General features: G+C 47.6%; 7 protein-coding genes across 7 annotated transcripts; 5 read left to right on the forward strand and 2 right to left on the reverse strand.

The window, feature by feature from the left end:
• Positions 1 to 770: 770 nt before the first annotated feature.
• Positions 771 to 3,215, reverse strand: FOXG_22687 (uncharacterized protein; the record flags this gene model as incomplete). Its single annotated transcript, XM_018403094.1, has 3 exons — positions 771 to 1,561; positions 1,621 to 2,059; positions 2,109 to 3,215. The coding sequence occupies 3 exons, from the start codon at positions 3,213 to 3,215 to the stop codon at positions 771 to 773; spliced, it is 2,337 nt and encodes a 778-aa protein (XP_018257966.1).
• A 658-nt stretch (positions 3,216 to 3,873) lies between these two features.
• Positions 3,874 to 4,961, reverse strand: FOXG_22688 (uncharacterized protein; the record flags this gene model as incomplete). Its single annotated transcript, XM_018403095.1, has 2 exons — positions 3,874 to 3,963; positions 4,800 to 4,961. The coding sequence occupies 2 exons, from the start codon at positions 4,959 to 4,961 to the stop codon at positions 3,874 to 3,876; spliced, it is 252 nt and encodes an 83-aa protein (XP_018257967.1).
• A 4,431-nt stretch (positions 4,962 to 9,392) lies between these two features.
• On the forward strand, positions 9,393 to 11,470 carry FOXG_22689 (uncharacterized protein; the record flags this gene model as incomplete). Its single annotated transcript, XM_018403096.1, has 2 exons — positions 9,393 to 10,360; positions 10,423 to 11,470. The coding sequence occupies 2 exons, from the start codon at positions 9,393 to 9,395 to the stop codon at positions 11,468 to 11,470; spliced, it is 2,016 nt and encodes a 671-aa protein (XP_018257968.1).
• Positions 11,471 to 11,477: 7 nt separating this feature from the next.
• On the forward strand, positions 11,478 to 11,766 carry FOXG_22690 (uncharacterized protein; the record flags this gene model as incomplete). The annotated part of the gene is made up of 2 exons (XM_018403097.1): positions 11,478 to 11,553; positions 11,681 to 11,766. 2 exons carry the CDS (start codon positions 11,478 to 11,480, stop codon positions 11,764 to 11,766), a joined length of 162 nt encoding a protein of 53 aa, XP_018257969.1.
• A 2,526-nt stretch (positions 11,767 to 14,292) lies between these two features.
• Positions 14,293 to 15,551, forward strand: FOXG_22691 (uncharacterized protein; the record flags this gene model as incomplete). Its single annotated transcript, XM_018403098.1, has 4 exons — positions 14,293 to 14,363; positions 14,414 to 14,488; positions 14,537 to 14,645; positions 15,141 to 15,551. 4 exons carry the CDS (start codon positions 14,293 to 14,295, stop codon positions 15,549 to 15,551), a joined length of 666 nt encoding a protein of 221 aa, XP_018257970.1.
• Positions 15,552 to 16,657: 1,106 nt separating this feature from the next.
• Positions 16,658 to 19,581, forward strand: FOXG_22692 (uncharacterized protein; the record flags this gene model as incomplete). Its single annotated transcript, XM_018403099.1, has 4 exons — positions 16,658 to 17,302; positions 17,528 to 18,182; positions 18,217 to 18,472; positions 18,525 to 19,581. The coding sequence occupies 4 exons, from the start codon at positions 16,658 to 16,660 to the stop codon at positions 19,579 to 19,581; spliced, it is 2,613 nt and encodes an 870-aa protein (XP_018257971.1).
• A 3,851-nt stretch (positions 19,582 to 23,432) lies between these two features.
• On the forward strand, positions 23,433 to 26,274 carry FOXG_17084 (uncharacterized protein; the record flags this gene model as incomplete). Its single annotated transcript, XM_018397105.1, has 2 exons — positions 23,433 to 24,376; positions 24,426 to 26,274. The coding sequence occupies 2 exons, from the start codon at positions 23,433 to 23,435 to the stop codon at positions 26,272 to 26,274; spliced, it is 2,793 nt and encodes a 930-aa protein (XP_018257972.1).
• Positions 26,275 to 26,305: the final 31 nt, after the last annotated feature.

Genomic DNA, 26,305 nt, shown 5'->3' on the forward strand with positions numbered 1-26,305 from the left:
GCAGAAATAGAGGTGGATGTGGATGAGGAGGTCGAGTCGGTGATTGAGGTGGGTGTCAGGTCAGAGGACGAACGTGATGACTTTATGGTCGTAGCAAAGCACTGCCAGCGCACACGGAGCGGTCGGGAGGTCAAAAAGCCACGCAGACAGTAAAAATTGAGCAATTTTCTAGAAACTTTCTCCAAAGCCTCATTTATTAGTTGAGAATCGGGCCTGTTTTTGTGGACATCAAAATTTGGATTTTGTATGGGAGGGGCGAAATTTTGGTTATGCATTAGGTGGGGTTATGCATTAGGTGGTCCTGGATGGTAGCAGGTCAACTTGAAGCCCAATCCCTCCAAGTGTTCAGTTTCCTATCTTCGGCGGCTGAAGCGAGCCTGCTGTTAGTTATTTGAGGCGTCAGAGAATGTAGTTAGTTAGTTAGTATTGATTTCTTGATGCTAGGTTAGTATCGCTTGGACCATGTCTGTTCCAGGCGACCTGTAGCGATCGCGAACCTGATTGTGGCTCGTACTGCGTCCATGTTTGGCGTCCATTCCTGACCGTCTGATGCTGCCTTACCCAGGGTTCAAATCCACGACACTCCACGACACATTTGTGAATATGGCGTGGATATGGATGCTGACTAATAACTTCGATGTGGAATGGGTGGAAATGGATCCATTATGGAAATGAATCCATATTGTGGAATTTGTGGAATGGAAACCTACTTTGTCTAACAATGGTAATTAGTGGATCGCATCCATGCCTTGGTGACGTCGATGTTTTTGTCACTCGTCCATTAGAATCCTATCTAGCGACCCGATCAAACCGGCGCGCAACCAACTCCGTAGTGTCTGGCAAAGCCCAATTGTACTGGCATCTAGCCTATTGCGGCTCTTGGTAACCATGCGGCCAGTGGTCGAGAATAGCCTCTCACACTCGGCTGACATTGGTGGCACAGTAAGCAGATCCAAGGCCATCCTAGACAACCGGGGGTATTTGAGTCGCCTTATGTGCCAGTATTCGTAGGGATCTGTGACAGAAGCATCAGCATCCTCGATATCACGCTGCCACTGCTCGTATTCATCAAGATCCAGACCGCCAACTGAGGACCTAGGGGATTGAGCTGGGGATCGAATTGGCGACTCGGTAACAGAAATCCCTCCAGTCGTCAGTCCTCGCTTCTTTGTGCGCCACGCTGTGAACTTGTTTCTTGAGGTCTTCAGCCGCTTATTGGCAGGCAACTCAATCTCTGGGTCATCAACCTCCAGGTCCCTATACTCTCTCTCCCAGAGATCCTGGACCATCTCCTTCGCCTTGGTAATCCACAATTGTCTTTCGTCGTCGTCTCCCCACAAATCGTCAAACAGTGCCCACCGGTAGGCAGGATGAAGAACTGCAGCGCCATAGATCAGGGGGCTATCATTCAGGTGCTCGTAGTATTCGTTCAATTTGAGCCAACCCAGGTTGATGTTGACAGCGAGGTGATGGCCGTGCGGAAAATTGGCGACTGCTCTTTTCGCGGATTCGAGGGTTTCGAGAAGAAATTCGTACGCGTGAATAAGATCCCAGCTTGTTCCTGTACAAGCCATCTGTTAAAATAAGAATCGGGCCGCTTTTGAGAAGTCTAAGGCTTACCAGACAGTGGAGGGTCGATCTCGTTTTCCTCGACCTTTCTCCGGTGTTTTCCCTGTCCATCGCCCTCAAGGCCTCTCACAACCAGCTGGAAGTCAAGCAAAATGTCGTAAAGAGTCCCGAGCACATGCCAATCATCAGGTGTCATGCGATTCTCTTCCTTCAGGAAGAAGGGCAGCTTGGAGCCCTTTTTGATGTGGCCAGCTCTCGTCAAGTTGACCTTCTCCCACTCGTTTGACGCTCTCTGGACAAAAGAATTATAAAATGGCCTCAAGAGGAGAGCGCGTTCAATCATCGAGAATTGAGAAAGCCACCGGGTAGCATTGTCGACCACAACTCCAACTGGACGGTGTTTCTTGAGCTGAGCGTCATCAGAGAGTTGGCTCTCGACAGCCTGTACCTTCTTGAGCATATCGGTCCACGTGTCCGATCTGCTCACCTCCTAGGTCTTCGTGAGTATAACAAATAAAGCCGGGGACTCAGCCACCTACAACAGCAAAGTTATGCCATTTTCCAACAGAGCCTCGCCTCCTCCAGACTTCATGCTCCTTCGCTGCCGTGTGAAGTCCTTCGAAGACCTCTTTCTCGAAAGCATCCGGGTTCTTGCCATACAGCATCTGTTTCACTACTATGTTGACAACGTGGCCAACGCAGCGAACCCATCGCTTCTCCCAGTCGAAGCCAAACTCTAATCCAAGCTCCCCCATCGAGGTTTTATTGTTACCGGCATTATCCAATGTGAAATACCCGAGTTTATCGCTGATCTCGTACTCCCGAATGATCTCGATAATCTGCCCGGCGATATTCTCGCCTGTGTGCCGCTCTGTAAGCTCAGGCAGTCCGAGGACACACTTCTGTGGCCGATTATTTGAATCCCGAAACACACATGTGATGCCGTATAAGGCGTGTCGGTTACCAGACTTCCAGCCATCGTACTGGATATGGATCTGTCCCGGACTCTTTCGCAAAGCATCTTTCACTCTTTCCATGTTGTTGGTAAATTCTCGTTCTGCGATGGCACGCACGGTCACGTCAGTAATGTTAGCTTTTGTGATCTCGACAGATGGATTGAGGTAGTTGAAGATGTCTCGAAGATCTTGATCGTTGACGATCGAGAAGGATTGGTTAGAGTTGACAATCCAGTTGACAAGTTTCTGCTGGAATACAGTTTTGTCGAAACGTTTGATCAAGGTATTGATCAAATCTTGTTCCTTCGGCTCCTTCGGGTTCAACTGTAGGATTGTTGCAATGGACTGATGTGCTTTCTCGGATGCCTTTGTAGGCTTTTGCCTCTTGCCTGTCGGATCCATGATGCCATTGTGGTCCGTGTACAGGTGACCCTCAGCGTTCTGCAACCCTTTGATGGCGTAACTCTTTGGCCTCGGCCGCTTTTGCTTGATGCAAAGGCAACACACCCATCGGCGTTCCCCCTTATCGGCATGCTGGATATCGTAGCCGAACTGATATACCCATTGACGCACTTGGCCGTCTCTCTCCGTCAAGGTCCAGCCTTTGTAGAGCTGAAAGAGTCGTTGATTGTCTTCTTCTGTACGTTCTGGAACGGGTGTGGTTGACTTGGTAGGATGAAGGGTGGCCATTTCGGTTTGGAGTAGTCAGGGCGTGAGTAATAGTAAACCCTCCTAGAATAGACTTGTTTGAACTTTGTGTACGGGTAAAACGGAGTGGAAAATTGTTGCTATTGCGTTGTTATTGGCTATGGAAAGTACTTAGGGTATGCGCTATTTCACAAGGAAATCCAGGTATTTTCAAACCCCACCTAAATTTCCATTCCTTTCCACAATTTCCACATGTGGAACATGTGGAAGGGGTTCCGTGGCGTGGATGTGGAAAAGCTGAAGCCTACGTGGAATGGAATGGAATGGATATGGATCCACATTATGGATCCATATGTGGATTTCGTGGTATGGATTTGGACCCTGGGCAGGGCACCAACTCGCAGGCCGAGCTGGCTCGAGGGCGACCAGGCCCGAAGCTGGCAGCTTCGAGGGCGAACCAGGGACCGTAACCGGCAGCTTTCCCTGCTCGATTTAGGGATTGCGAGGACGGATATCCCATCCGCGAAAGTCCAGGCAAGGCCCCCTTGGGTCAGATCGTGGCCTCGAGGAACAATGCGAATTGATGGATCAAGGCAAAGCCATCGCAGGATCAATTTAGGAATCGATGACATGGGAAAGGATCACCGACACTATTTAAGACTTGTCCATCATGACTGCCTGGCAGAAAACTAAACGAGTACTACACCAAGCTTGGAGACTCGCCGTTGTTCGCTGCCTCAGCCTCTTGGCGTTTCACGCCTTCGGTGGCGAATGGGTCGGTAGAAGGATCCTGAGAGGGTGGAGGTTTAGATTCGTGGATGTGGAAAAGCTGAAGCCTACGTGGAATGGAATGGAATGGTTATGGATCCACATTATGGATCCATAGGTGGATTTCGTGGTATGGATTTGGACCCTGTCGACATCCTTAAGCGTACCAAGGACGACAACTGAAGTTAGCGTGTTCAAGCAATGGATTAAAAGCAGGACAGCGAAGACTACGGTGATGGGAAGCGAGCTTGAGCGGTATCTGCGGCTAGAGCCGCAAGAGACTGAGGATCCAATCGAGTGGTGGATGGCTCACCAGGGACAATTCCCGATGATCAGCCAATTGGCTCTCGATATACTCGCGATACCGGCGATGGCGACTGATTGCGAGAGGTCGTTCAGCCTAGCCAAGCTAACGCTGACGACGCAGAGGCTTTCGATGACGACGGAAACGCTGGAGAAGTTACAATGCCTTAAGAACTGGGTCAGACATGGTGCGGTGAAGCTAGGGGCGACAATAGGTGGGGGGGAGGAGGTCCAATGGGAGATTGGAGATGTTAGCATGGAAGCATAGAGGGTAAGATTTGAAATATTTGAAATATTTGAATAAATATTTCAAACAACAAATCCAGTCTTGAGAGTTATCAAATATCTCAAATATGACCCCGGATTTGATTTGTTTGATTTGAGGGCAGCGCTGCCTGTGGCCGTGAAGAACTGATAATGCCCCCTCACGTCACTGTAGCTATCGTGGTATAAGTGAATCGCCTCAATGCGTGCGGTAGACAAAGCAGAGCCTTTTCCTTTGGTAAGAGTTCTCTATTTCCACATCAAATACTATCGTGAAGATATATAATGTACTTCAAGATCCCTCTCGGCGGCATCCCAGATATCTTGCATGCCTCGCCGCCTAGAGAAGGGCTGCTTTGCCATCTCTATCCTTACATTCTGCTCAACGCTCTCGTCCTCAGCCTTATCCCAGTCAAGATAACTCATCATCTCCTCCTTAGTCCACTCTCTCATGTTAGTTCCGGCCCTACAACGCCTCCCCATTTGCTTATAGTCAAGGCACCAGTTATATTCCGCTTTGCTATAGCGTTGAGGCAACCCCATAGCCCTCCGATACTGCTGGTTAGTCTTGAGGCCCCCTTGAGGCAGTGTAGCATACCAAGCTTCTCGTGCTTCCTTATATCGTTGGAAAATAGCACGGGGGTCATCAGGTTGTAATACAGGCACACGTGGTGTAGTAATAGCTGCCGATTTAGCTGTTGGAGGAGATACCATATGGGTTGTTGTGTGTGTCGTCATATGCGTTGTTGTATAAGCTACAATCTCGGATATAACGGAGACTCCTGATGGGGATGATGGGGATAGCGAGCGGGTTACAGAGCGAGTAGCTGTATGTGTTAATGTGTGCGTTGTCGTGGTGATCGGAGGGGGGGGGCTCCAATAGATCTTCGTATCGCAATGGGCACGCTTTCGATGTCATCTTATGGCCATAGTTATGGCATCTCGAGCATTTTGGCAGTGCCCTTGGCTGTGATGCCTTTTCAATGGCTTCGAAGGCAGAAGGCTCACGCTGCGTGCTTGACGATGGCAGTGTCGAATTAGCTGCTAGGCGATCAAATAGCTTGCGAGGCTCGACAATAAGCTGGGGGGTTCCTGAGCGTTGGAGGTGCCAATGTGAATGGAAATGGTATAGTTGAAGGGGCAGACCTCGCGCCAGTAAAGGCTGAAGGTTATGAGCGCAAGGTAGACTGAGAGTCTTTGCGAAGACCCCTGTACACGCGGGAATCTCCTTTAATAGCCGTGCCCGTTGACCATCAACCTTCCGCAGGGCTTCGTGTGAGATCCAGCCGCGGATATTGCCATATAACACCCCAGATATATCGAGAGGTGTGGTGATCTGCTGCTTGGCCTGGTTGGCCTTGAGCTCGGAAAGCTGATTCGATAGAACAAGCTTGATGATCCTCCAGGCCTCAAAGAGGTCAACTTGAGAGTGTTTCAAATGACTCTTAATGAGCTGATGAATGCCCTCGGCCCGAGAGGTAACAAATTGCTCGAAGTGAAGATGTTGGTGAACCCAAGCCTTGACGAATCTCTGCTTATGGGGATCTAGCCAGGTCTCCAAGATATAGCCTACTTCTTCAACGTGCATAGGAAGGTAATGCTTCTTCCACTTCTTAAGCCTCTCGTTGTATATATCTTCAGTTGGTGAGGCAACAATCCCATGCCATAGGTCATAGAATTGCTTCCACTCTTCTTGCCCCTTAGGGCTGCCCTTATGTCGAGTAAATATAGGCATACAATGTGTCAGGACGGCCTTATTAATATGCCATAGGCATAAGAGTAAGGCTGGCTCAGGGAAGCAAGAAGAAGAGGAAATGGCATTTATACAAGCAAGGCAGCGATCTGTGAGTATTACAGAAGGAATAGCTACCCCGTGAAGCTCATACATATGCCTCAACCGTTCAAGAGCCCAGATGAAGTCATTCTCTTCCTCGCCGCTAAGGAAGGCAAATGCAATACAGAAGGATCGTTGACAAGCATCAATACCAACTATATCGAGAAGGGGCATCTTGTACTTATTGGTCTTATACGTACAATCCAATAGAAGCACTTCAGGATATAATTTGAGGTATTCCAGTGACTGCGGATGTGCAAATAATACTGCTGTAACTCTGCCACCCTCGTCGAGGCGAATCTCGCTCCAGAAGCCCTCGCTATTGAGCAGCGCTCGCAATAGTCCAGACCATTTGGACTATTAGTCCAGACTGCAATCCAAAATCAACAATCAATCCACGACGGGCGTTCGTGGATTGACGGCTAGGATGATGCGTCCCTTGAAACGAGCCGTGTTGATCGGATCGCACCAATAAATTGATCGGAAATATCCAAAATAAAATGGTTGGTACAGCAACAATCATGGGTGCCCTGGTTTTGTAACACCATACCAACAACCTAGCGTTCTTAGCGTCCACACCGGGCGTCCGTATTCCCTGCCCTGATCTACAGTCTGGACTAACAGTCCAAATGGTCTGGACTATTGCGAGCGCTGCTATTGAGCTGATCAGCAAGGGCATGTATGTTGCTTTGACCCTTGGCAAGATCCCGTTTGCCTCGTGCAATGCAGTTATAGATATCTTGCTGTGTGGCAAGTGTATCTGAAGTCGTGCGCAAATAGGATCTGATCTCCTTAGGCGCAATACCGGCGTTGGCGAGCTGGTGGACTGTTGATTCATCTGAGCTTGACAATTGACGATGTACTGGATGTGCCACTTGGTGGAAACTTGGTTCATGATTGTGTTGATCGAAGCCAGGGCCGGGACGATGCCTCAGGCTCCATTGAGTCCCGCATAGGCTCTCCTTTGCTATCACAGAGAAGAGGCATCCCGTACGACGTGATGCAGTCTTGCGTATCCGTTTCTTAGGGGATGTAGAAGGGGCACGCCCTCCTCCGCGGTCACATATAAAGGTAACCCTAACTCTCCCATTGGTAGTCTTACAAGACCTTTGGGAGATAAAGGCGTAGCCTCGTGGCGCTGCCCAAGCGTTAATTGCTCTTACTAGTTCCTCTCGTGAGCTAAATTCGCCTTCAGGAGGAAGAACATCCCTGGGGAAGCCATGAGAGTCACCAATTGGATCCATTATAGCAGAAGCAAGGCGCGGCAATAAGAATTAATACCGTAGAAGCGGTTGATTGCTAAATATGGGGTTAATCTGCGGTGTATGGCCGCTTTGCAATTAGGCCACATATGCCTCTTACATAACGGGATCTGTCGCACTGAGCGTGCTTAAAGGGTTAGAGTGAATATGATGAGCAGCAGCAAATGTGTTGATTGATTGTCTTAAGTTCTCTCTTGTGCGGGGTATTCCATCCCGCAGAGTTACTTAAAGCATACAGCTAGATTACTAATGCCTACCCTGCGACAGGATCTTATTTGTACGCCTCGAGCGTACAGTATATCACGTGACCTTATTTGTACGCTCGAGCGTACATGTATGAGGGGCCGTATTTCAACCTGCGCTTAGTCATCATTCATGAAATTCGCGCGCCCGGGCGCGCGATTGGTCTCATTCAACTTATAATAAAATTAAAGAAAATTATGATAAGAAAATTAAGATCATAGGCATATTTATGATGCTATTACATATTACATACAGAATTTTTATAATGTAATATGAATGAAATGTTAGGTTATTATAGAAAACGTAAAGAAATCTAAATGCGCATCCGGGCGCGCGTGTAGCGGGCGCCCTCCATGGAATGGATGGAAATGGATGCACGGACCATCCATTTCCACGCCGTGGATACGTGGACGGTGGACGTGGAATGGATCGCCAGCCTGTTGATCGGTTAGTTGTAGACCGATTAAAGTACTTTAGCCACTCAAGGCCCAGTTCGTTATTTGTCCAGCCATTTTGGCTCATTATCTGTTCTTCTAGATCAGATAGTTTGCGTGATTTCGGGATAGTGTCGCGCTGGGAAAGAATGCCTTGCTGCCGACGCCAAAGGGTTGTAAGGCTAACTTTGTAGATTTTTGCGGCGCGTCGGAGACTTGGTTTTGGGTCATTTTGAAGAGCTTAAATAGCAAGCAGGATATCAGCTTCTTTATTTAACTGTCACATATTGGGTGGTTGAGAATCAATTGATCAACTAGAAATGATGTAGGTTGAGGGATTTTTGTTCCACTCGCTTGTCTGTTTCACTCGCTTATCATGTAGGTTAAAATAGCTTAATGTATCTTATGCTCCTAGAGGGAACCTAAGCGGCCATATGGTTGCCAGCCAGAATATCCATTAAGTTAAATTAAAATCCCAACCCTTACACCCAAGAGATGGGTATTACTTGAAGCATCCATCCGATGCTCTGTCGCCCTTTATACAACAGCTATCGGCTTCGGAGTTAGGTTTCGGGTCTTGCAGAAGGTCGTAACAGGTTCGATAAAATTCGGGGCCATTGATTGCCACATCGGTCTTTTCACACTAGAATATCCAATAAGTTGCCGCACCTAATTGTTGACCGACGATATCATACCCATATATCCCCATTTTTGTAGATGGCTATAGTAAGTCAGCAAGTGCCACTCGTATAAACATAAAACCTCTTACATATCGCGCGGTGTTTACCACTGCCGCAGGCCTTGATCGTGGCACAGTCATTGGGGGTTCCCGTGCTAGGGTATTTCATACATCGGCACTGGTCCCAGTCTTCTGCCGAGGCAGTCTGCCTAGTGATGTTGTACAGTATGTACAACCGTGTTGTACGTACGTACGTACAGAAAGAAAAAGTACGTACACGTACTATGTACGTACAATGGGTTCCATAATAATCCTAATAGGGGAATTTGTGGGTCATATTATACAAATACGGGGGGCTGTACAAAAACTCCGTTGGCTGAGCAGCTCAACACACTCTGCCATTCTCTCCCGATTGAAGGTATCGCCAAAAAGATGGCGCCCACCCAAGCTAACGCTGCCTTCGTTTGGCGACAGTTTATCGACCTCGGCCGCTCTAACTCCAAGAAAAGCAAGCGATACAGATGCCGTCACTGCCAAAAAGATTTTGCAGCGACCTCTGTTGGGAGGCCGAAAGAGCATCTCGCTGCGTGTGAGAAATGGCAAGCCAAGCAGCGACAAGAGCGTCAAACTCAAGATAACGCTGGCTATCTTCCCTCCTACTCAGAAGCCATACAAAAGAAGATAACCGAGGTCGGAATTCAGCATATCTCGCAGGACGAGAGTCACAGTTATGCCTATGATGCCGCCGCTGCTGTAATCGCCGGTGGTCGGCCCTTCAGCCTCTTCGAGAGCCGCCGTTGGCGTTATTTCTTCACTCGCATTAAGCCTGGCTGGAAGCCTCCTAGCCGCGCCGCCATCACGAGAATTCTTCCCGACTTCTATCAGGAACTCTATGACGAGGTTTTCAAACGCATTACCAGCTTTGAATGGCTCAACATCATATTTGACGCTTCAGATAATGTCTCGGGTCACAGAATCGTTAATATCTCGGTACAGCTACCAGACGGCCCAGCCTTCTACTGGAAAACGTTTGACACGGGAGACGAACAGCACACAGCGGAGAATTGGGTGAAGCTGATATGGGGAGAAATGCAGCAACTGTGCGGCGGTGATCTCTCCAGAATCAATTCTATCTGTACAGATACCGAAAACACGATGCGCTCTGTACACGGCTTGCTAGGGAGATTCCCAGAGCTCTCACATATCAACTTCTCTCTATGCGATTCTCACGGCCTTCAGCTTCTAATTAAAGATATCCTTCTTCTTCCATTCTTTGAGGATCTCTGTAATAACGTCAGCACCCTTCTCAAGTTCTTCTCACGGTCTAAATTACAATTGCAAAGATTGAGAATGTGCCAACGCACAAGGTGGAACGGAGTAACTCGCGCGCTGATCAGAAGGTAACGGTAAATCGTTAGCTGTGACTGAGAAATCGATATACTAACTCGCTCGTTCCGAATAGCATAATTACACGCTGGGGTTCTCAGTACAATTCTTTCTTCTCCCTCCTCCGTTCTCGAGACCCTGCCAGAGACTGGTCTATTCGAAAAGACGTACGGGATGAGCTGCGATCTCAAGATTGCCCCGTTCTCCTGCCCGAAGCGGTTCGAATCATCAAAGACAACAGCTTCTGGCTAAAACTGGAGGCTGCGATCGCTGTGCTAAAACCCGTGAACGAATTTCAACACGCTTCCGAGGCTGATGGGGCGGGAATCGCACACGTTGTAAATCGCTGGCTGCAAATCAAAAGCAAATGGTCTGAGATGGGAGAGGCTGATCAGTTTCCTGATATTCCGTGGGACGACATTGACGCTATATTCAAAGCCCGGCTCGATAAGCAGACGTACGATATACATTGGATCGCCGATGCCCTCCGGCCTGATACAACAGGTCCAAATTCGAAACTGCCGCCTAGCGTCTTTGCGCGCGTACAAGAGTATATGCAGAAACAGCTGAAAAACGACGACGAATATCACCGTGCCCTTTCCGAATTCACACACTTCCGAATGCGTACAGGCGGCCCAGACGGCTTGTTTAATAAGCACAGCGCTGTATACGATGATGGCTTCAAGCCAGCAATGGCGTGGCAGTGCCTCCTCAACCAGGGCTCGATTCTGGCTAGAGTAGCCGTGAAGGTAATGAACACGCTTGCGAACTCTGTGCCCTCAGAACGAAGTTTCTCTGCTATTAATTTCATACACACGAAAGCTCGAAATCGCCTTACGCCCATGCACGCTGACATGCAGGCTTTCATTTTTATGAACGACCGCGTATTAGATCGCCTTAAGGATCAGAAGTACGCCCATAAAAAGCGCTGGGCGGATCTTGAGGAGAAGGACTGGCTAGGACTCGAAGATTCATATCTCGAGTTATTTGTGAATGCGCAGGGCAAGAAGGTCTGGATGGATGGTGTGATGGCCTCCACCAGTGGAGATTTTGAGTGGGAGGGTGTATTACAGTCGACGGGTGATATATTGGGGGTTGGCACTGAGGTGGAATCAGAGGTTTGAGGCCAAAATGGCAGAAGACGAGGACCGTGAGAAGCCTACTAAGTTACCAGTATTACCTAAAAAGGAAGGGGGACATTTGTATGGTACATATTTGTACGTACAATAAGGTTGTACGTACGTACAGCGGCTAAAATACAGTACGTACGTACGTACGTGTACAAGAAATTGCATCACTAGAGGCAGTAGTTAAGTACCTAAAAGCTTAATTAGAAATCGAGCAAATGGGGTTCGAATCTACTCTTTACAGCAAAACCATTGCAAGTGCGGGATTCATGGTTGGTAACACGGGAAGGTAGCGTATTGAAGTTCAGGCTTCACGGAGATAACTATCGAGTCTTTCCGATATTTTCTGAACTGGGTCGTATCTACCGTATATCTAACCAACGGATCAGACGTGCGGCAAGGAGAAGTGTTTCCCTTTGTGAGGTAATATATGTTCGTCGCTTAGGATTAAACTCCAGCGATAGAGTAATAGTTGGGCAGAACGCAGGTTTCTCTTCCTTTAAGTACTTAAAGCACATTGATAATCCATATATTATTAATAACCCTGTTATAGTATACCGTGTGGTGCAATAAGTTTGAGGATCTTTGAAGGTCGTGTTCATCTGCCGATTTGATTTATCTGCCGGTCTTACAGTGGGATGCAAAAAGTATTCGCAGGTGTACAGGTAGGTCTGATGCTCGGAAGCTAGTCAGGGGTAGCTTGTCAGGTCCTCAATACCTTATATTACACCTAAATCAGGGGGGTTACATAGTATCAAGTACCTAAGCTAAGCTAAGCTACTAACTAGAGAAGCTAGGGCCGATCAACGCGACTTTCACACCTGCGAATACTTTTTGCATCCCACTGTATGTACTAGTATTTAGGTTAAAGCGGCAGAACTACCTTTGACCTGTATTCTTTTAGTGTTTCGGCATATAGTTTAAGCTTTCATTCATATTACAGTGGGGAGCAATAATGTCAGATATTAAGGTGAATTGTGTCTCTTCATTCTGTCGCAATCGAAGGACTATTGAGACCTTATATCTTCGACTGGTTCCTTCTAGGACTTGAGTCCTAGAAAGTCCTAGATGAAAGTCCTACGATCTAAGTTTAGGACTCCAAACTTTAATCCTGAACCTTAATCCTGAAGTTGAGGGTGAACCCTCCAATATTCAACAAATAAGTTTGAGGATCTCTGAAGGTACCGAAGCAGCCCGTCTAGCCGGATTAGATCCTTGTTACATATCTGTCGGTCGTGTTCATCTGCCGATTTTATTTATCTGCCGGTCTTATGTACTAGTATTTAGGTTGAAGCGGCAGAACTACGGATACTTCAGTCTGGATTCAAAACTTACAGTGGGATGCAATAAGTTTGAATACCTTTTGAAGTACTGATACCCCCTGTCTAGCCTATTTGGAGTTCAGCCTGCTTCTAATCTGAGGAAGAAGCTCGATCTAGCCAATCAGTATATACTTATTCGCCGTGCAACAACTGATATGCAGGTGGTAGCTGTCTCAAAGAGGCTAGCGGCAAAAGAAGATACACGCTCGGTATTCAAACTTATTGCATCCTACTGTATTGCATCCCACTGTAATATGAATGAAAGCTTAAACTATATGCCGAAACACTAAAAGAATACAGTACAAGTCAAAGGTAGTTCTGCCGCTTTAACCTAAATACTAGTACATAAGACCGGCAGATAAATAAAATCGGCAGAGGAACACGTCCGACAGATATGTAACAAGGATCTAATCCGGCTAGACGGGCTGCTTCGGTACCTTCAAAGATCCTCAAACTTATTGCACCCCACTGTAGATATCTACCTGATATAGCTAGTCAGGCTTCTGACAGGGCTAGAGCGAAAAGGCAGATACTTCATCTTGGATTCAAACTTATTGCACACCACTGTACTTCGGCTTATAGTTTAAGCTTTTATTTTTACCACAGTAGGAGTAGTCGGCCTAGCCAGATCCGATTCTTATTATAAATCTGCCGAATTCTTCTGCCGGTCTTATATACTAGTATTTAAGTTCAAGCGGCAGAATTATCTTTAATAATACAACCGACAGGTATATGGTATAACGTGTTTGATAAGTGAGTGGGTCAGACAAGTAAGTGAGTCACTGCACTGTATAGTATTAAAAAACCTACCCTATAGTATCTTTTTACTCTAAATAAAATAGATAAAAATTTAAAAAAAACATCTTTAAGAAAAGTATAATTAACCTTATTATAAAATATTTTTTTAAGATTTTTAGCTATTTTATTTTATATAGTAAAGCTTAATTATACAGTATAAAATACAGTATAAATAGGTTTTAAGGTTTATAGCTATATAGAATTTTTCTAAAAATCTTAAAAAATCTATATGATATATTTTAAGACTTATATATAGGCTACTAAAATTACAGCCAATTTAGGCTTAGTTTGAAATTTTAAAGAACTTTTTAAACCCCGGATTTAAGGTGGAAATAAGATTGACCCACTCACTTGGATGACCCACTCACTTATCAAACACGTTAGTTAAACTTTATTTTTTAATAAACTTTAAAATGTACCCTGTAATAACAGAGAATGGAGCTTTTAAATTATGTTATAAGGGAATTAAACTCTATACTCTACCTGTACTAAAAGTAAAGCTTTTAAGAGAGATTTAAGCGGGGAAGTGGGCCTTATAAGACTAGAAACATATTTAATGTTAGACTCTCCCTCTATTCTCTCGTTCCCGGACATCCTTTCATACTGCGTCAAGAGTCCGGGTTTACCCACCCTTAGTTACGCCTCTTAAATAAGTCTTCGCGACCTTATAAACCCTCCTCAATACCATAAACGGCAACTATGCATCCCTCACGCATGCTTTTACTCCTCCCCCTAGCCGTCTCTGTGGCTACTACTCATATTAAGCAGAGGTATGTCTGATTCTCATGAATACGTCCGTCACACTTATCAGTACATCAAGGGACGACCAAGCCGCAACTATTGAAGAAGCTATTAATGAACCTCATTCTCTTGACGAGAGAGCCCTTGTTGAACGGTAAGTAGCTTGATATAGATTTTAGGGTTGGTCTAATTTAAATTACAGCGACACCCGTGGCATTTTACTCGCCTGCATAACGGGTGCTGGCACGGCGTTTCAGGCATATACAGGATGCTATCTCTCCGCATTTCGTAATGACCCCCGCACTCTGGCGGTAAGGGTGGACAGAACTTTTGGTGGAAGGACGTCGAACGTGCTTGTTACCTTGAGCGGGGGAGCGCTGGCACGGGCGGTAACTGAAGTGGTGCGAGTCTTGCCGGGTGGGGTGGTGCACATTTTTACACAAGGTGCAAGTACTGTCTCGTTTTCCAACAGTGGCACATAGGCAGTCCCATCCGGGTCAGGGTTAGCAGCTATGTCTAAGGATTTCAATAGGGGAAAAGCTGGGACTTGGTGAAAATTGCCTTCCCTTGAAAAAAAAAGAGACTCTTTTCCCTGTAGCTAGGTCAATCATGGGATGCACGTGATATTATATACATCATTCTATACCCCGTGTTGGAGGCGCTAGTCAAAGCCATCGGGTTAACTAAAATTGGCATTTTGAATTTCGCGGTCAGTAAGCTAGCCAATTTGGCTCTTAGTGTATTTCCCTCTGTCCAACCAGAATTTCGCGTTCACTTTACTAACCTAATCAGGATTTAGCTGTCAGTTCAGGGGAATCTCATTTCCTGATACCATCCTACGGAAAACATACCGTGCCGGTACCCACAACGACCCATCATCCCCACAATGCCGGGAACACCCAAGAAACGCGGGCGGCCCCGAAAATACGGCACGCCAAAGGACAAGGCTAAGCATGATGTCGTTACCAAGCGTGCTCGAAGACGGCTTCGGAAGCAAACAACGCACGACAGCATCAGGTTTCAAGTCTACATTTCTTCAGACAGAAGCATCGCCGGTTACACCCTCACAGGGCATCGAGTCGTATGAAACAAGTCTTTTGGGTGATCCCCCAGAGGCAGATAGCTCGTTAAATCGCGCCGAGTCACCCACTTTGTCAATTGACGCGGTCGCAGCCAGAGGTGAACAGCATACATGGGCAACCTGTATAACATGTTAAGAAATCCGTTAACATGTTAAACAGAACAAGATAAGAAAAAATACAGATTACAGGATAACAGGATAAGGAACACGCAAGGTTCCGATCAACTACACCGAAACCCACCGGTTGATCGATTGGTGTATTACTCATACACTTACATCAATCAACCTGAACCCTCGACGTGATCAATTACCCTACATTGGCGACCCTGGTTGATGTAGGTGTAGTGGATCAACTCTCCCCTGTAAAAATTCTTTCTTGGCACGCACTGTTAGTGCACTGTTAGGAGCGGGATTTTCTACGGGCTACTCGGCCACACAATACTGCGGGGACGCCATCGGCTCCCTAACAGCAGTTTTCAGAGAAGGAATTTTGGAGAGTTCACCTTCTCTGACAACACCTTTGTCGGATCTAATGGCGGCACCTCAGAACCAGAACGCCTTAGATATCGGAGGACGGTGCCCGTGGCATCGGTAGCGACATCCTCCCGATCAACGACGCCGATTGCGATGGGTTTTTCCCCTTTGAAGGCAAGCCGCACCGCCGGCCTCTGATTCCTTCCCAAGGTTTTTCCCTGCCGCCACGACAGTCGACTACGAGCTACAACTTGTTTACTGGAGATTGTGGACTGCGTCAGCAGATGTAGTGATGCGTGAGAGAATTCTGGTCGGAGGAAAAAGCTCGACAGTAGATTGCCCCCGAACCCGCTGACGGGTGACGGGCTTGAGAAATACAGCACCTTTTGTGCCATTGGTATGCTGGATGGTGAAGGAAGCGGGGTTTCCCTGTACCTAGCTAGCTCAGCACGTCTTTTGCTCCAGTAGGAGATCTGGCTTCGTTACAGCCACCCAGACGAAAAATATACAAACAAACAAACAAACAAACAAAATAGGTGTAGTGGATTTTTGCAGCGGTGGACTTTTAGTGGGACAAGGTATCCAGTTTTGGACATCTGGATCCACCCTGTTAGGAGGTACTGTCTTTTGTGAGGGCAGGGCCACACAGACTTTAGTATTTCCTAACTTATTTTCGGACCCCCAGTAGTTATAGAGGATATCCTGGGGTAATTTCCCGTACAGGTCCAAATTTTCATCGATCTGTTTGACGCATTCACACCTCCCGTAATGACCGATCCTTTAGAAGACAAAGTCGTTGAGACCTCTCCACCAATTCTTTCACCATCAACGTTACTAGCTGATGCCCAACAGCTACAGGAAGAACGTCTGTTTCGTCATTTCCGCGGCTGGCTCTTCTCCGAGCGCGCAAAGGACACCTCCTCCTGGACTTGGGACTACGGGTATGATATCCAGCGGGCTCATGAGCGAAGATGGGTATGCAAACTCTGCATTCACCAACGAGTCCCCCAGCCGAAGAACTTCACGCATACTGGTCTTCAAAATGCCAGCAAACATCTGTTCAAAGAACATCATATTCGGGCGCCAGAGGGCAAGACGAAGTCTTCGACGCAGTTGAAAGCGGAAAGCGTCGAGAAGCAGCACCGCTCAATAGCTGATACCTTGACGCTCGATCCGGAAAAGCCGCGGGAGCAGGCCATGGCGAACTCCTTCGTCAAGAACTTTGACAGGGACCATTTTCAACGGATGGTGATGCAATGGATCGTTAAGAGTAATCTTTCCTTTCTCACGGTCGAAGACGAGGATCTCCGAGCCATATTCGATTATCTTAGTCCATCAGTGTCAATACGTGGTGGCCACTTATCTGCAGATACCCTCAGGACCAGGATTATCACTAGGGATGGATTTAATACCGTATCATTAAATAAAATGCGCTTTTTGTATTAAATATTTAAAACAGGCGCGTTTTATATGTATTATATTCCATTCCCTATTAGGATTAGCTCCTTCCAGAACTGGCTTAGTGTATAGGATCATTATAACCTTAATCCCTGTTCCGACCTCCTTTTCTCCACAGCCTTCAACAGCCTATCGCTGTATCCCCTGAAACTTCCCAATCTGACTTCCCACTACCTTCAGACCCTTCGTGCTTCTTCTACAATGCCTCGAACCTCTGGAAGGCCAGCCGACCACCAGGTCCACCGAGAATTTATCACGATTTCCTCGGACGCTAGCTCAGGGTTCAAGAACTCACGAGTCAAGTGCAAGCACTGTGGCCACGAGACAGCCAAAGGCACTACTCGTCAGAAGAAGCACTTACTTCGCCATTGCCCCAATTACAGAGGGCAGCAACAGTCTGAGCAGTCTCAACTTACTCAGCACTTTCCTGTGGTAGACAAGACTTTTAAGCAGATGCTTGATGAGCTTGCTGCTAGAGCAATTTTCGCTGATGGCCGTCCATTTAACCTATTCGAGTCCAAACGAATGCGAATTCTGTTGAACAAGCTGAATACTGCTTGGCAACCACCGTCTCGTCGCCGAGTGCAGCGGCTGCTAGCCCCGACCTATTCTGAGTACCGCAACCAAGTCCAAGATATCCTCGACCAGACAGAACGTATCAACGTGATCTTTGACGGCTCAGACAATATCACGAGTCATCGAATTATCAATATCTCGATACAGGTGGCAAATGGTCTGGCGTTCTATTGGAAGACGTTTGATACGGGACAGATTCAACACACGGCTGAGCACTACATCGATCTTTTGTATCCTGAGCTGGAGATAATTTGCAAGGGTAACTTCTTGCGCATTAACTCGTTTTTGCACAGATACGGATAGTGTGATGAGGAAAGCTCATGTGCATTTGGCTGCAAGAAAGGAATTCCAACATTGCTTCTTTTCGCTCTGCGATTCACATGGGCTACAGCTACTCATCAAGGACATCCTAGAGCAGCCGTTCTTTGAGGAGGCATTCAAAAGCGCTACATTAATTGTCACCTTCTTCAAGAAGTCGAAACTGCAGTTGGCTCGATTGAGAGAAGCACAAAAGGCAGCTTGGGGCCACCATAAGGCGTTTTTATCTGCGTGCGTCTTTCAGTTTTTCTGACTCTTAGCTCTAACTAACCGCTCGCTTTAGCGCAATCACACGCTGGGGCAGTCAATTCAATGCTTTATGGTCAGTTTTACACTGTAAAGAACCTCTCCAAACATACGCTCGCCGCCCTGACGTGAGGGCAGAGCTAGCCTCCGGGTCTCTCGAGCTTCTTCCGAGGGTGCTGGAGTCTGTCAATAACCCTCACTTCTGGATACGCCTAGAGACTGTTTTGGCTATAATTAAGCCTGTTAGCAGTCGTCAGCATGCCTCAGAAGCCGATCGGGCTCACATCGGCCATGTGATTCCTCGTTGGCTGGAGATTAAAGCAGAATGGAAAGCACTTGACGATTCTCAGCAACATAAAGACGTGAATTTCAGCGAGCTGTATTCAGTATGGTTAAACCGTATGGATAAACAGACATATGATATTCATTATGCAGGATTTGCATTAAGGCCTGACACAGTCGGGACTAAGCTTGAAGAACAGCTGATGATGAAAGTGCTTCAGTTCTTTAAGTCAGCAGTCAATCCTGCTGACCACCTTCATATTGTTCGAGAATTTAACCACTTCCGAGCACAATCGGGGGGCCAGTTTGCTGCCGGGGGCTTGGTCTATTCAAAAGAATGGACGCCATTAGATGCTTGGATGCTTCTTGATAACCAGGGCAGCAAGCTGGCTGCACTTGCAGTCCGAATCTTTGGAACCATAGCCAATTCAGTTCCCTCAGAGAGATCATTCTCGGCGGTTAACTTCCTCCACAGCAAGGCACGCAACAGGCTCACACCAGCCAACGCTGACAAGTTGGCCTTCATCTACATGAACGAACGGGTGCTAGAGAGGATAACGCAGTCTCAGAATCAACCTCTTGGTCATCGCGATGAGGTTGATTCTACAGTGGTTAGCTGGGAAGATTTGACAGAAGACGGTTGGCTTACTCTCGAAGATACGTATATGGAAATCCATTGCGCATCAAGTCTGGAAGTTGACGCTGTTATCGGCGAGTTCACTCACCAACCCTCCTCCGACGGAGAGGAGACGATTGTGGAAAAATTTGAGGTCCAAGATGGGTCAGAGAGTGAAGGAACGGGGGGGAATTGACCTAATTTGGTTTGGTTATCTGTAGTATATGACTGTTGGGCGGCTTCATACATGGTAGCAATATTGCAATAAAAAACGCGTTTTTTATTCGGAATAAAATACAGTTTCATTATAATAAAAAACAGTTTAATACACACTTGTATTAAACACGTGCCCATCCCTATAACACGAAATGGGTGATGAAGGCGAAGCAGATGGTCCGAGAAGTGTGGGAATCGAACTATCGTCACCTGCAGGTGGTCCGGAGTCCCGTGGACGACGAACCAGTTGCGAAGCGGCAGCGAAAGTACTACAACCCTTTTCAAGCGTACTGTGAGCGCACGCGGCCGGTTCTCGGATACGGTTTGGTGAAAGAGGAAGCGACTTTGTCTGACGACATCAATGAAGATACTAACGAGCTCGAATTATGGCAGTCGTCATGGGAGGATGGAGATAACGATGTTAGAGATCCAATATCATACTGGCATGAGCGCAAACGTCGGTATCCTCGTCTTTCACGAATGGCACTGGACTTCCTTACGATCCAGCCGATGTCAGCAGAGTGCGAGAGGATGTTTGCGGCGGCAGGGCGGATGGTGACGCCACTACGAAATCGACTGGACGCGGACATTATAGGAATGTGTCAAGTGCTGCGATCGTGGTTACGGGCTGGGGTGATTGACGACCTCGACGTGTCACTACTTCCTACCGAGAATGGTAGTGGTGATAGGGCGGAAGAAGGATCCTAGGTAGAGGTGGGATGTGAAGAAAAGGGGATGGGAGAGTGGGAGTGAAATAGCTCGGCTTGGAGATCAACGACTTCAACCAGTGTCCATTCAACTCAATTTGATGGATAGTTGATCAACGCCACTGGAGAGAGTGGTTGACCAGATCAACTCACCGCCACCGAGCCATTCAGTTGATTGAATTGAGTGGTGCACACCCTTGCGCGGGACTGAGAGCCTTTGAGGACGGCCTTCCTCTTCGGATCGCTACTGCCGATAACCAAGGAATCCAAGCCTAGATTCTGGAATGGATTATTGAATTTTATGATAAAGACGTTATATAACCACAAATCCCGCTTTGGTACCGCCCTCGTCAATGTTAACTGTGTGCTCAGGCTTGATCCAGCTATACTCGCGCTCTTGGATATCGAATTGCTAATTAATAGCCATTGGGGTAAAAGAATTGAATCTTGAGGCCTCCTGGTGATTCCCTATCTTCATGTTGATAACTGAATGACGTTTCATGAGCCTGGCTATCTAGTGCGCACTAATAGCCCTTTCCCCGTCCTCGCCGTCTTAAGAGCGCAGCGACAGTGGTGCGAACTTGGCTGTGAGAAGGATCATAGCCCAAGGCGTCTTTCCGAAGTATCCAGGTAACTAATCTGGGTTCCTGAGACTTGGATAATATCTGGGCAGGATGGGTGACCTCAGACTTTGATGGTATACCTCTTAATCAGCCCCAAAGAGTCGGCTAAGGGATGTCATGCTTCTGGGCGGCTTGGCTATGAGAGAGGCCGTTATCTGTGATATCTAATATTTTTTTTAATAATGCCATCCTATGTATAAGTCGCTCGAGGCATTTACAAGGCGATTACGGAAGGCTGGTGTAGATAAAAGTCCTCTAAGTTTTGGGGAGGACTGTTCGTGGAGGAGGCATTGATAGAAATTTTATATTAGTACTATGCGCCCAAACCGCTTATATACTGTAAAAAGAAGTAGCATAATGCGAAACAGCATGAAACTCTCAATAAGACACAGCTTGTTTTATGTGAATAAGTTCAATTTTGGCCATGCATCGTGCGAGTGAAATTGAGCATTTTGTATGGGGAAACTTTTTTTTTTGCTTATCGATAGAGGGGTCTTATCGGTGGAGGGGTATCGCATGGTATCCCTTGGGAGCCCAAGCGTCATAGGTGGTAAGATGAGGGAAAGGATGCTGACGGGTGACCATATTTATAGGTGTAAGTCCATGGCAATCCCTCCTGGAGCGTCGCAAAGTGCAAATATAGAAGGCCATGGGTAGTTGTGCCTGTTGAAAAGTGGAACCATTGGTTGAAGCCGAGGTTGGAAACAGAGGCCTCTAATTAGCTCAAATTGACTCTCCCAACCCCCAGCTAGCTGCTCCAATGACAGAAGTTCAGAGGTTCAGGGTTCAGGTGCAGAATGAGGTTTGGTGGCGCATCGGACCTGTCCGTTGCCGCTTAGAACGCGACCTTTTAGGAAGCGAACGTCCCCCACTATGAACCGCGGGATCCGGCTCTTACTTTGTGCTCCATTGTTTAAGGTTTGTCGGTGTTAAAACCCGAGTTGGTTTGCCTAACCCCCTTCACCGACCCTCTCGGAAGCGGCAATCCATCTCACCCATAACCGCTTGCAGCACTTTGGCGAAAGTGACTAGGATCCCTGGAAAGATGCCCGGAAAGAACCGTCTCAATACACCACAGTATAGTTGCTTCTCTTAGAGGAACGGTCGCTAATAACTCTAGCTCACTGACTATTGATAAAACTGCTTTACAGTAAGCCTTACCGGCGTGATCTATCTATCACTTAGGAACTATAATCGCCATACTTTTCTCTTCGCTTTAGACCTTCTATATATCGCATTGAGCTTTAAAGGTATCCTGGGTACCTGGTCATATTAGCAAGATCGGCATATCGGCAAGACCGGGCATACCGGCAAGACCTGCAACTATGTTAAGTTATAGGCAAGCATTCAGGTTTTCGGCTGCATTAGAGCCGCAAATAACATGTCTTATATATACAGTTCAAATATTTACTATAATGCCTCTGTAGTTGCCTATAGCAAACTTCTAGCTTAACGACTTGTAACAGGTAGTGTTTCCTAAGGAATAACTGAGTTTACATGAGGAGTGTGTGGGATTGTAAGTCATGTATGAGACACTAATTCCTTCTCTGTCTTAATGATTAAGGATTGTCTCAGAACCTTTAAGGCTTACATTTAAGTCTTAAACGTTAAACTTGGCCTGCATTCATCAAGTCTCTGCCTAAACGCATCCACCTTCCTTATTTGGTGTTCCGTATTCTAGTCTCATTCCTGGCTAATCAATAATGGGATTAACGTTAAAGGTTAAACTCTATTGCCCCTGAACCCTGGCCAACGGTGCTGTCTTGTGACCCGACTAGAAGGAAGGTGATGAAATGTCGGACCGAGAGATCCAGGGCCACCTTCGAAGGTTTCAAGTTCGTTGCACACACAGTGGGATGCAAAAAGTATTCGCAGGTGTGTAGGTAGGTTTGTTGCTCGGAAGCTAGTTAGGGGTAGCTTGTCAGGTCCTCAGTACCCTATATTACACCGAGACCAGCGGGATAACCTAGTCTCAAGTACATAAGCTAAGGTAAGCTACTAACTAGCGCAGCTAACACAACTTACACACCTGCGAATACTTTTTGCCCCCCCCCCCCCCCAACTGTACAACAGCAACATAGATCTAAACAGAAAAAAAGCGTTTCTATGTTATTAATGCATGTAAACAAGCAGTTAGAATATACAAGACGAGGAATTCTGATTGTGGTCTTAAAAACCTAGTGCTGATTCGCCCTGGAGTGCAGGCCAGTGTGAGGCCACCACAACGCCTCGTATTCAATATCATTGAACACTTGCCGCCCAAATTACCGAACCGTGCCTCGGCAGCAAAGGTCAAAGTTTTGCTAAAAGAAACTATGTAGGGCAGCCGGGCCGTCCGTTCCGTCTATCCGTTCTCGGCCTCGGGTGGCCGCGTCGTAACTCTGTCCGGCCGTGCCGTTTTGAATCCTCAATATGCCCAACAGTCCTTCGATTCCGGTCCTCAACTCTATCGCGACGTTCCTGAATTGCACGCTGTACCTCCTCCCTCTCACAGCGTCCTAATGGATTTCACAAACTTCGACGATTTTGCGTTTGCTTACTATGGTCTTCCTGTCCGGGCTTCTCTCGTTTCCCTAGTAGATCACACCCACACGTTCCAATCTCCCACTGCGCTTCCCCAGCACCAGGCCATTTCTGGCCTTGCACATAGCGGTCTGCCGTTCGGCACCTTGCCTACGGGCAACCGCAACCAGAGCATGGAAGGCTCCAAGGCCCACCCAGATCGGACATCTCCCGCATCCGAGGCCCCCGAAGACCCGACTACCGATGAGTTTGGTTTGGCTTCCCGTAGCCGTGCGGGTGGCATAGATCCAGGTGGTAAACCTAAGGAGGATAAAGCCGATGCCACACCTGCGTGGAGTGAACTTAAGACAAAGGCTGGTAAGGAAAGAAAACGCCTCCCGCTTGCTTGCGTTGCATGTCGCCGAAAGAAGAGCCGTTGCTCAGGCGAGAAACCCGCCTGCGAGCACTGTCTACGCTCATATATCCCATGTGTCTATAAGGTTACGACTCGGAAAGCTGCGCCTCGGACAAATTGCATGGCTATGCTCGATAAGCGACCGAAGCGCATGGAAGAACGCGTCATCGAGGCCATATCCAAATCGGATCAGGAAGTCGCGTCATCCGTAACTCGCCCCGTGGTCAAACCGGCGATACCAGGAACTGTACCTTCCAGTCAGCCAACCAAGAAGCGCGGCGCCGAGGAAGCATTCGGGCCTGATCTGGAAGCTTGGGCGAAGGCGCCTTCGGAGCCAAAGACTGAGGGCGATGATGGGTCCAGTAGCTTACAAGTCCAGGAAGGGGAGGAGAATAAGCTGCAACACGAAGGCACCGACGCACTCCCCTCCAAGGAGATACAGGAGCATCTGGCAGAGGTGTTTTTCGACAACATCTATGGTCAATCTTACCATCTTCTACACAAGCCAAGCTATATGCGAAAGCTAAAGTGAGTTCTTTTTGGGTTGAATCTCACGTATCCTGCTGACTGTCAACAGAAATGGCACACTACCTCCGGTGCTTGTTCTCACAGTGTGCGCTGTAGCTGCTCGTTTTACCTCAAGCCCTCTAGTGAGTTCTTCAGGGCCTGAATTCTTACGCGGTGAAGAATGGGCATCACACGCTCGAGATATTTGCACCAGACGATACGAATGGCCAAACCTCACCATCCTGACATGTCTTCTCATTTTGGGCCTTCATGAATTTGGAACGTGCCAGGGCGGCCGTAGCTGGGCCCTGGGTGGACAAGCTATCCGAATGGCTTTCGCTCTCCAGTTACATAAAGACTTGGAATACGATCCCTTGGACCGTAATGGCACCAAAACACAGCTCAGCTTCATTGATCGAGAGATTCGGCGACGCATAATGTGGGCCTGCTTTCTCATGGATCGCTTCAACTCTTCTGGGACAGATCGACCCATGTTCGTCAGGGAGGATACAATTCAGATTCCTCTGCCGGTAAAGGAAAAGTATTTCCAATTCGGCCTGCCTGCGCCCACCGAGATGTTGGATGGTCGAGTACCTCATCCGCCGTCGCCCAACGACGGACAAATCGCTGATGTACGAGAGAACATGGGAGTTGCGGCTTTCCTGATTCGAGCCATTACCTTATGGGGACGGATCACCACCTACCTGAGCCAAGGGTGTAAGGATCTAGACCCCAATCCATTATGGGAAGACGAGTCTCACCACATGAAGCATCTCAATGATGCTGTAAACCTTGAAGCTAGTCTGCCCTTGTCACTTAAGTACTCTGCAGAGAACCTCGAGGTCCACAAGACAGAGAACACGCCAAGCCAGTTTCTTTTCATGCATATCTGCCTGCAGCATAACATTCTCTTAGTGAGTCGAGCTGCTATGTCAGCACGAAAGCAACATGGTGTACATGATGATTTCTTCTTTGAAGCAAGCAAGAGGACCTTCAACGCTGCGAACCGAATATCCGAGCTCCTTCGTGAGGCTGAACAGTCGGGATGCTTTGTTTCGGCTCCGTTTGCTGGATACTGCGCCTTTTCCTCGGCAACAGTTCACAGCGTGGGTATTATCTCCCGCAATCCATCCATGAAGCTAGCAGCCCAGGCCAATTTGACCACCAATGTCAAGTATCTTCACAAAATGAAGAAGTATTGGGGCATGTTTCACTGGATGGTGGAGAACGTTCGCACTCAGTATCAAAATGTCTTGGACGCTATGAGAGCTGGTGCGAATGTCGAAGAACGAGCCACACAGCTTTCTTTCCTTCAATACGGAGACTGGTTTAACCGTTACCCTCGCGGTCTTTCTCACGCTGAGTTTATGGACCCTGCCACTCACAAACGAAAGGATTCAGGAGCAGACGGCGTCCTCGAAGCGAATCCCGAACTGCGATCAGTGGAGGAATACTTCACGCTTCCAACACCGCAAAGGGTTGAGAATAAGGATACTATCAGCGCGGCAGCGCCGAAACGAAAGCAAAACGCCAAGAAACAGACTGACATGCCAGCACAGTCTGACCGGAATCTCGATTGGTTGCAGAGTACAGATGCAGACGCAGTCTCCCAGGAACGCAAGCTCTCAGGTGGTTTGGGATTGCAAATTACAGGTTCAGCAGGCTTCAACCCTCTCACAGCATCAAACCAGCAGAGCCCGGATTTTAGCACCACCATGTTACCTATGAGCCCGGTTAATATGACTTCATTTGCTCACCATGCACATACGCCCACCTTTTTCCCACCGCAGCCGTTTGCAATGAACTTTGGGCAGGGCTCGAATGGGAACATCGACCCGCTTGATCGTCAATTTATCTATGGCGGATACTCAATGGATGCTAGTACCAGTCTGGGTGATGGCCATACTTGGGCATTGTAGAGGGAGCTCTACCCACTCTACCCGGTTGGGT

This window comes from Fusarium oxysporum, chromosome 6 (genome assembly GCF_000149955.1).
Source record: "Fusarium oxysporum f. sp. lycopersici 4287 chromosome 6, whole genome shotgun sequence".
NCBI classification, from domain to species: domain Eukaryota; kingdom Fungi; phylum Ascomycota; class Sordariomycetes; order Hypocreales; family Nectriaceae; genus Fusarium; species Fusarium oxysporum.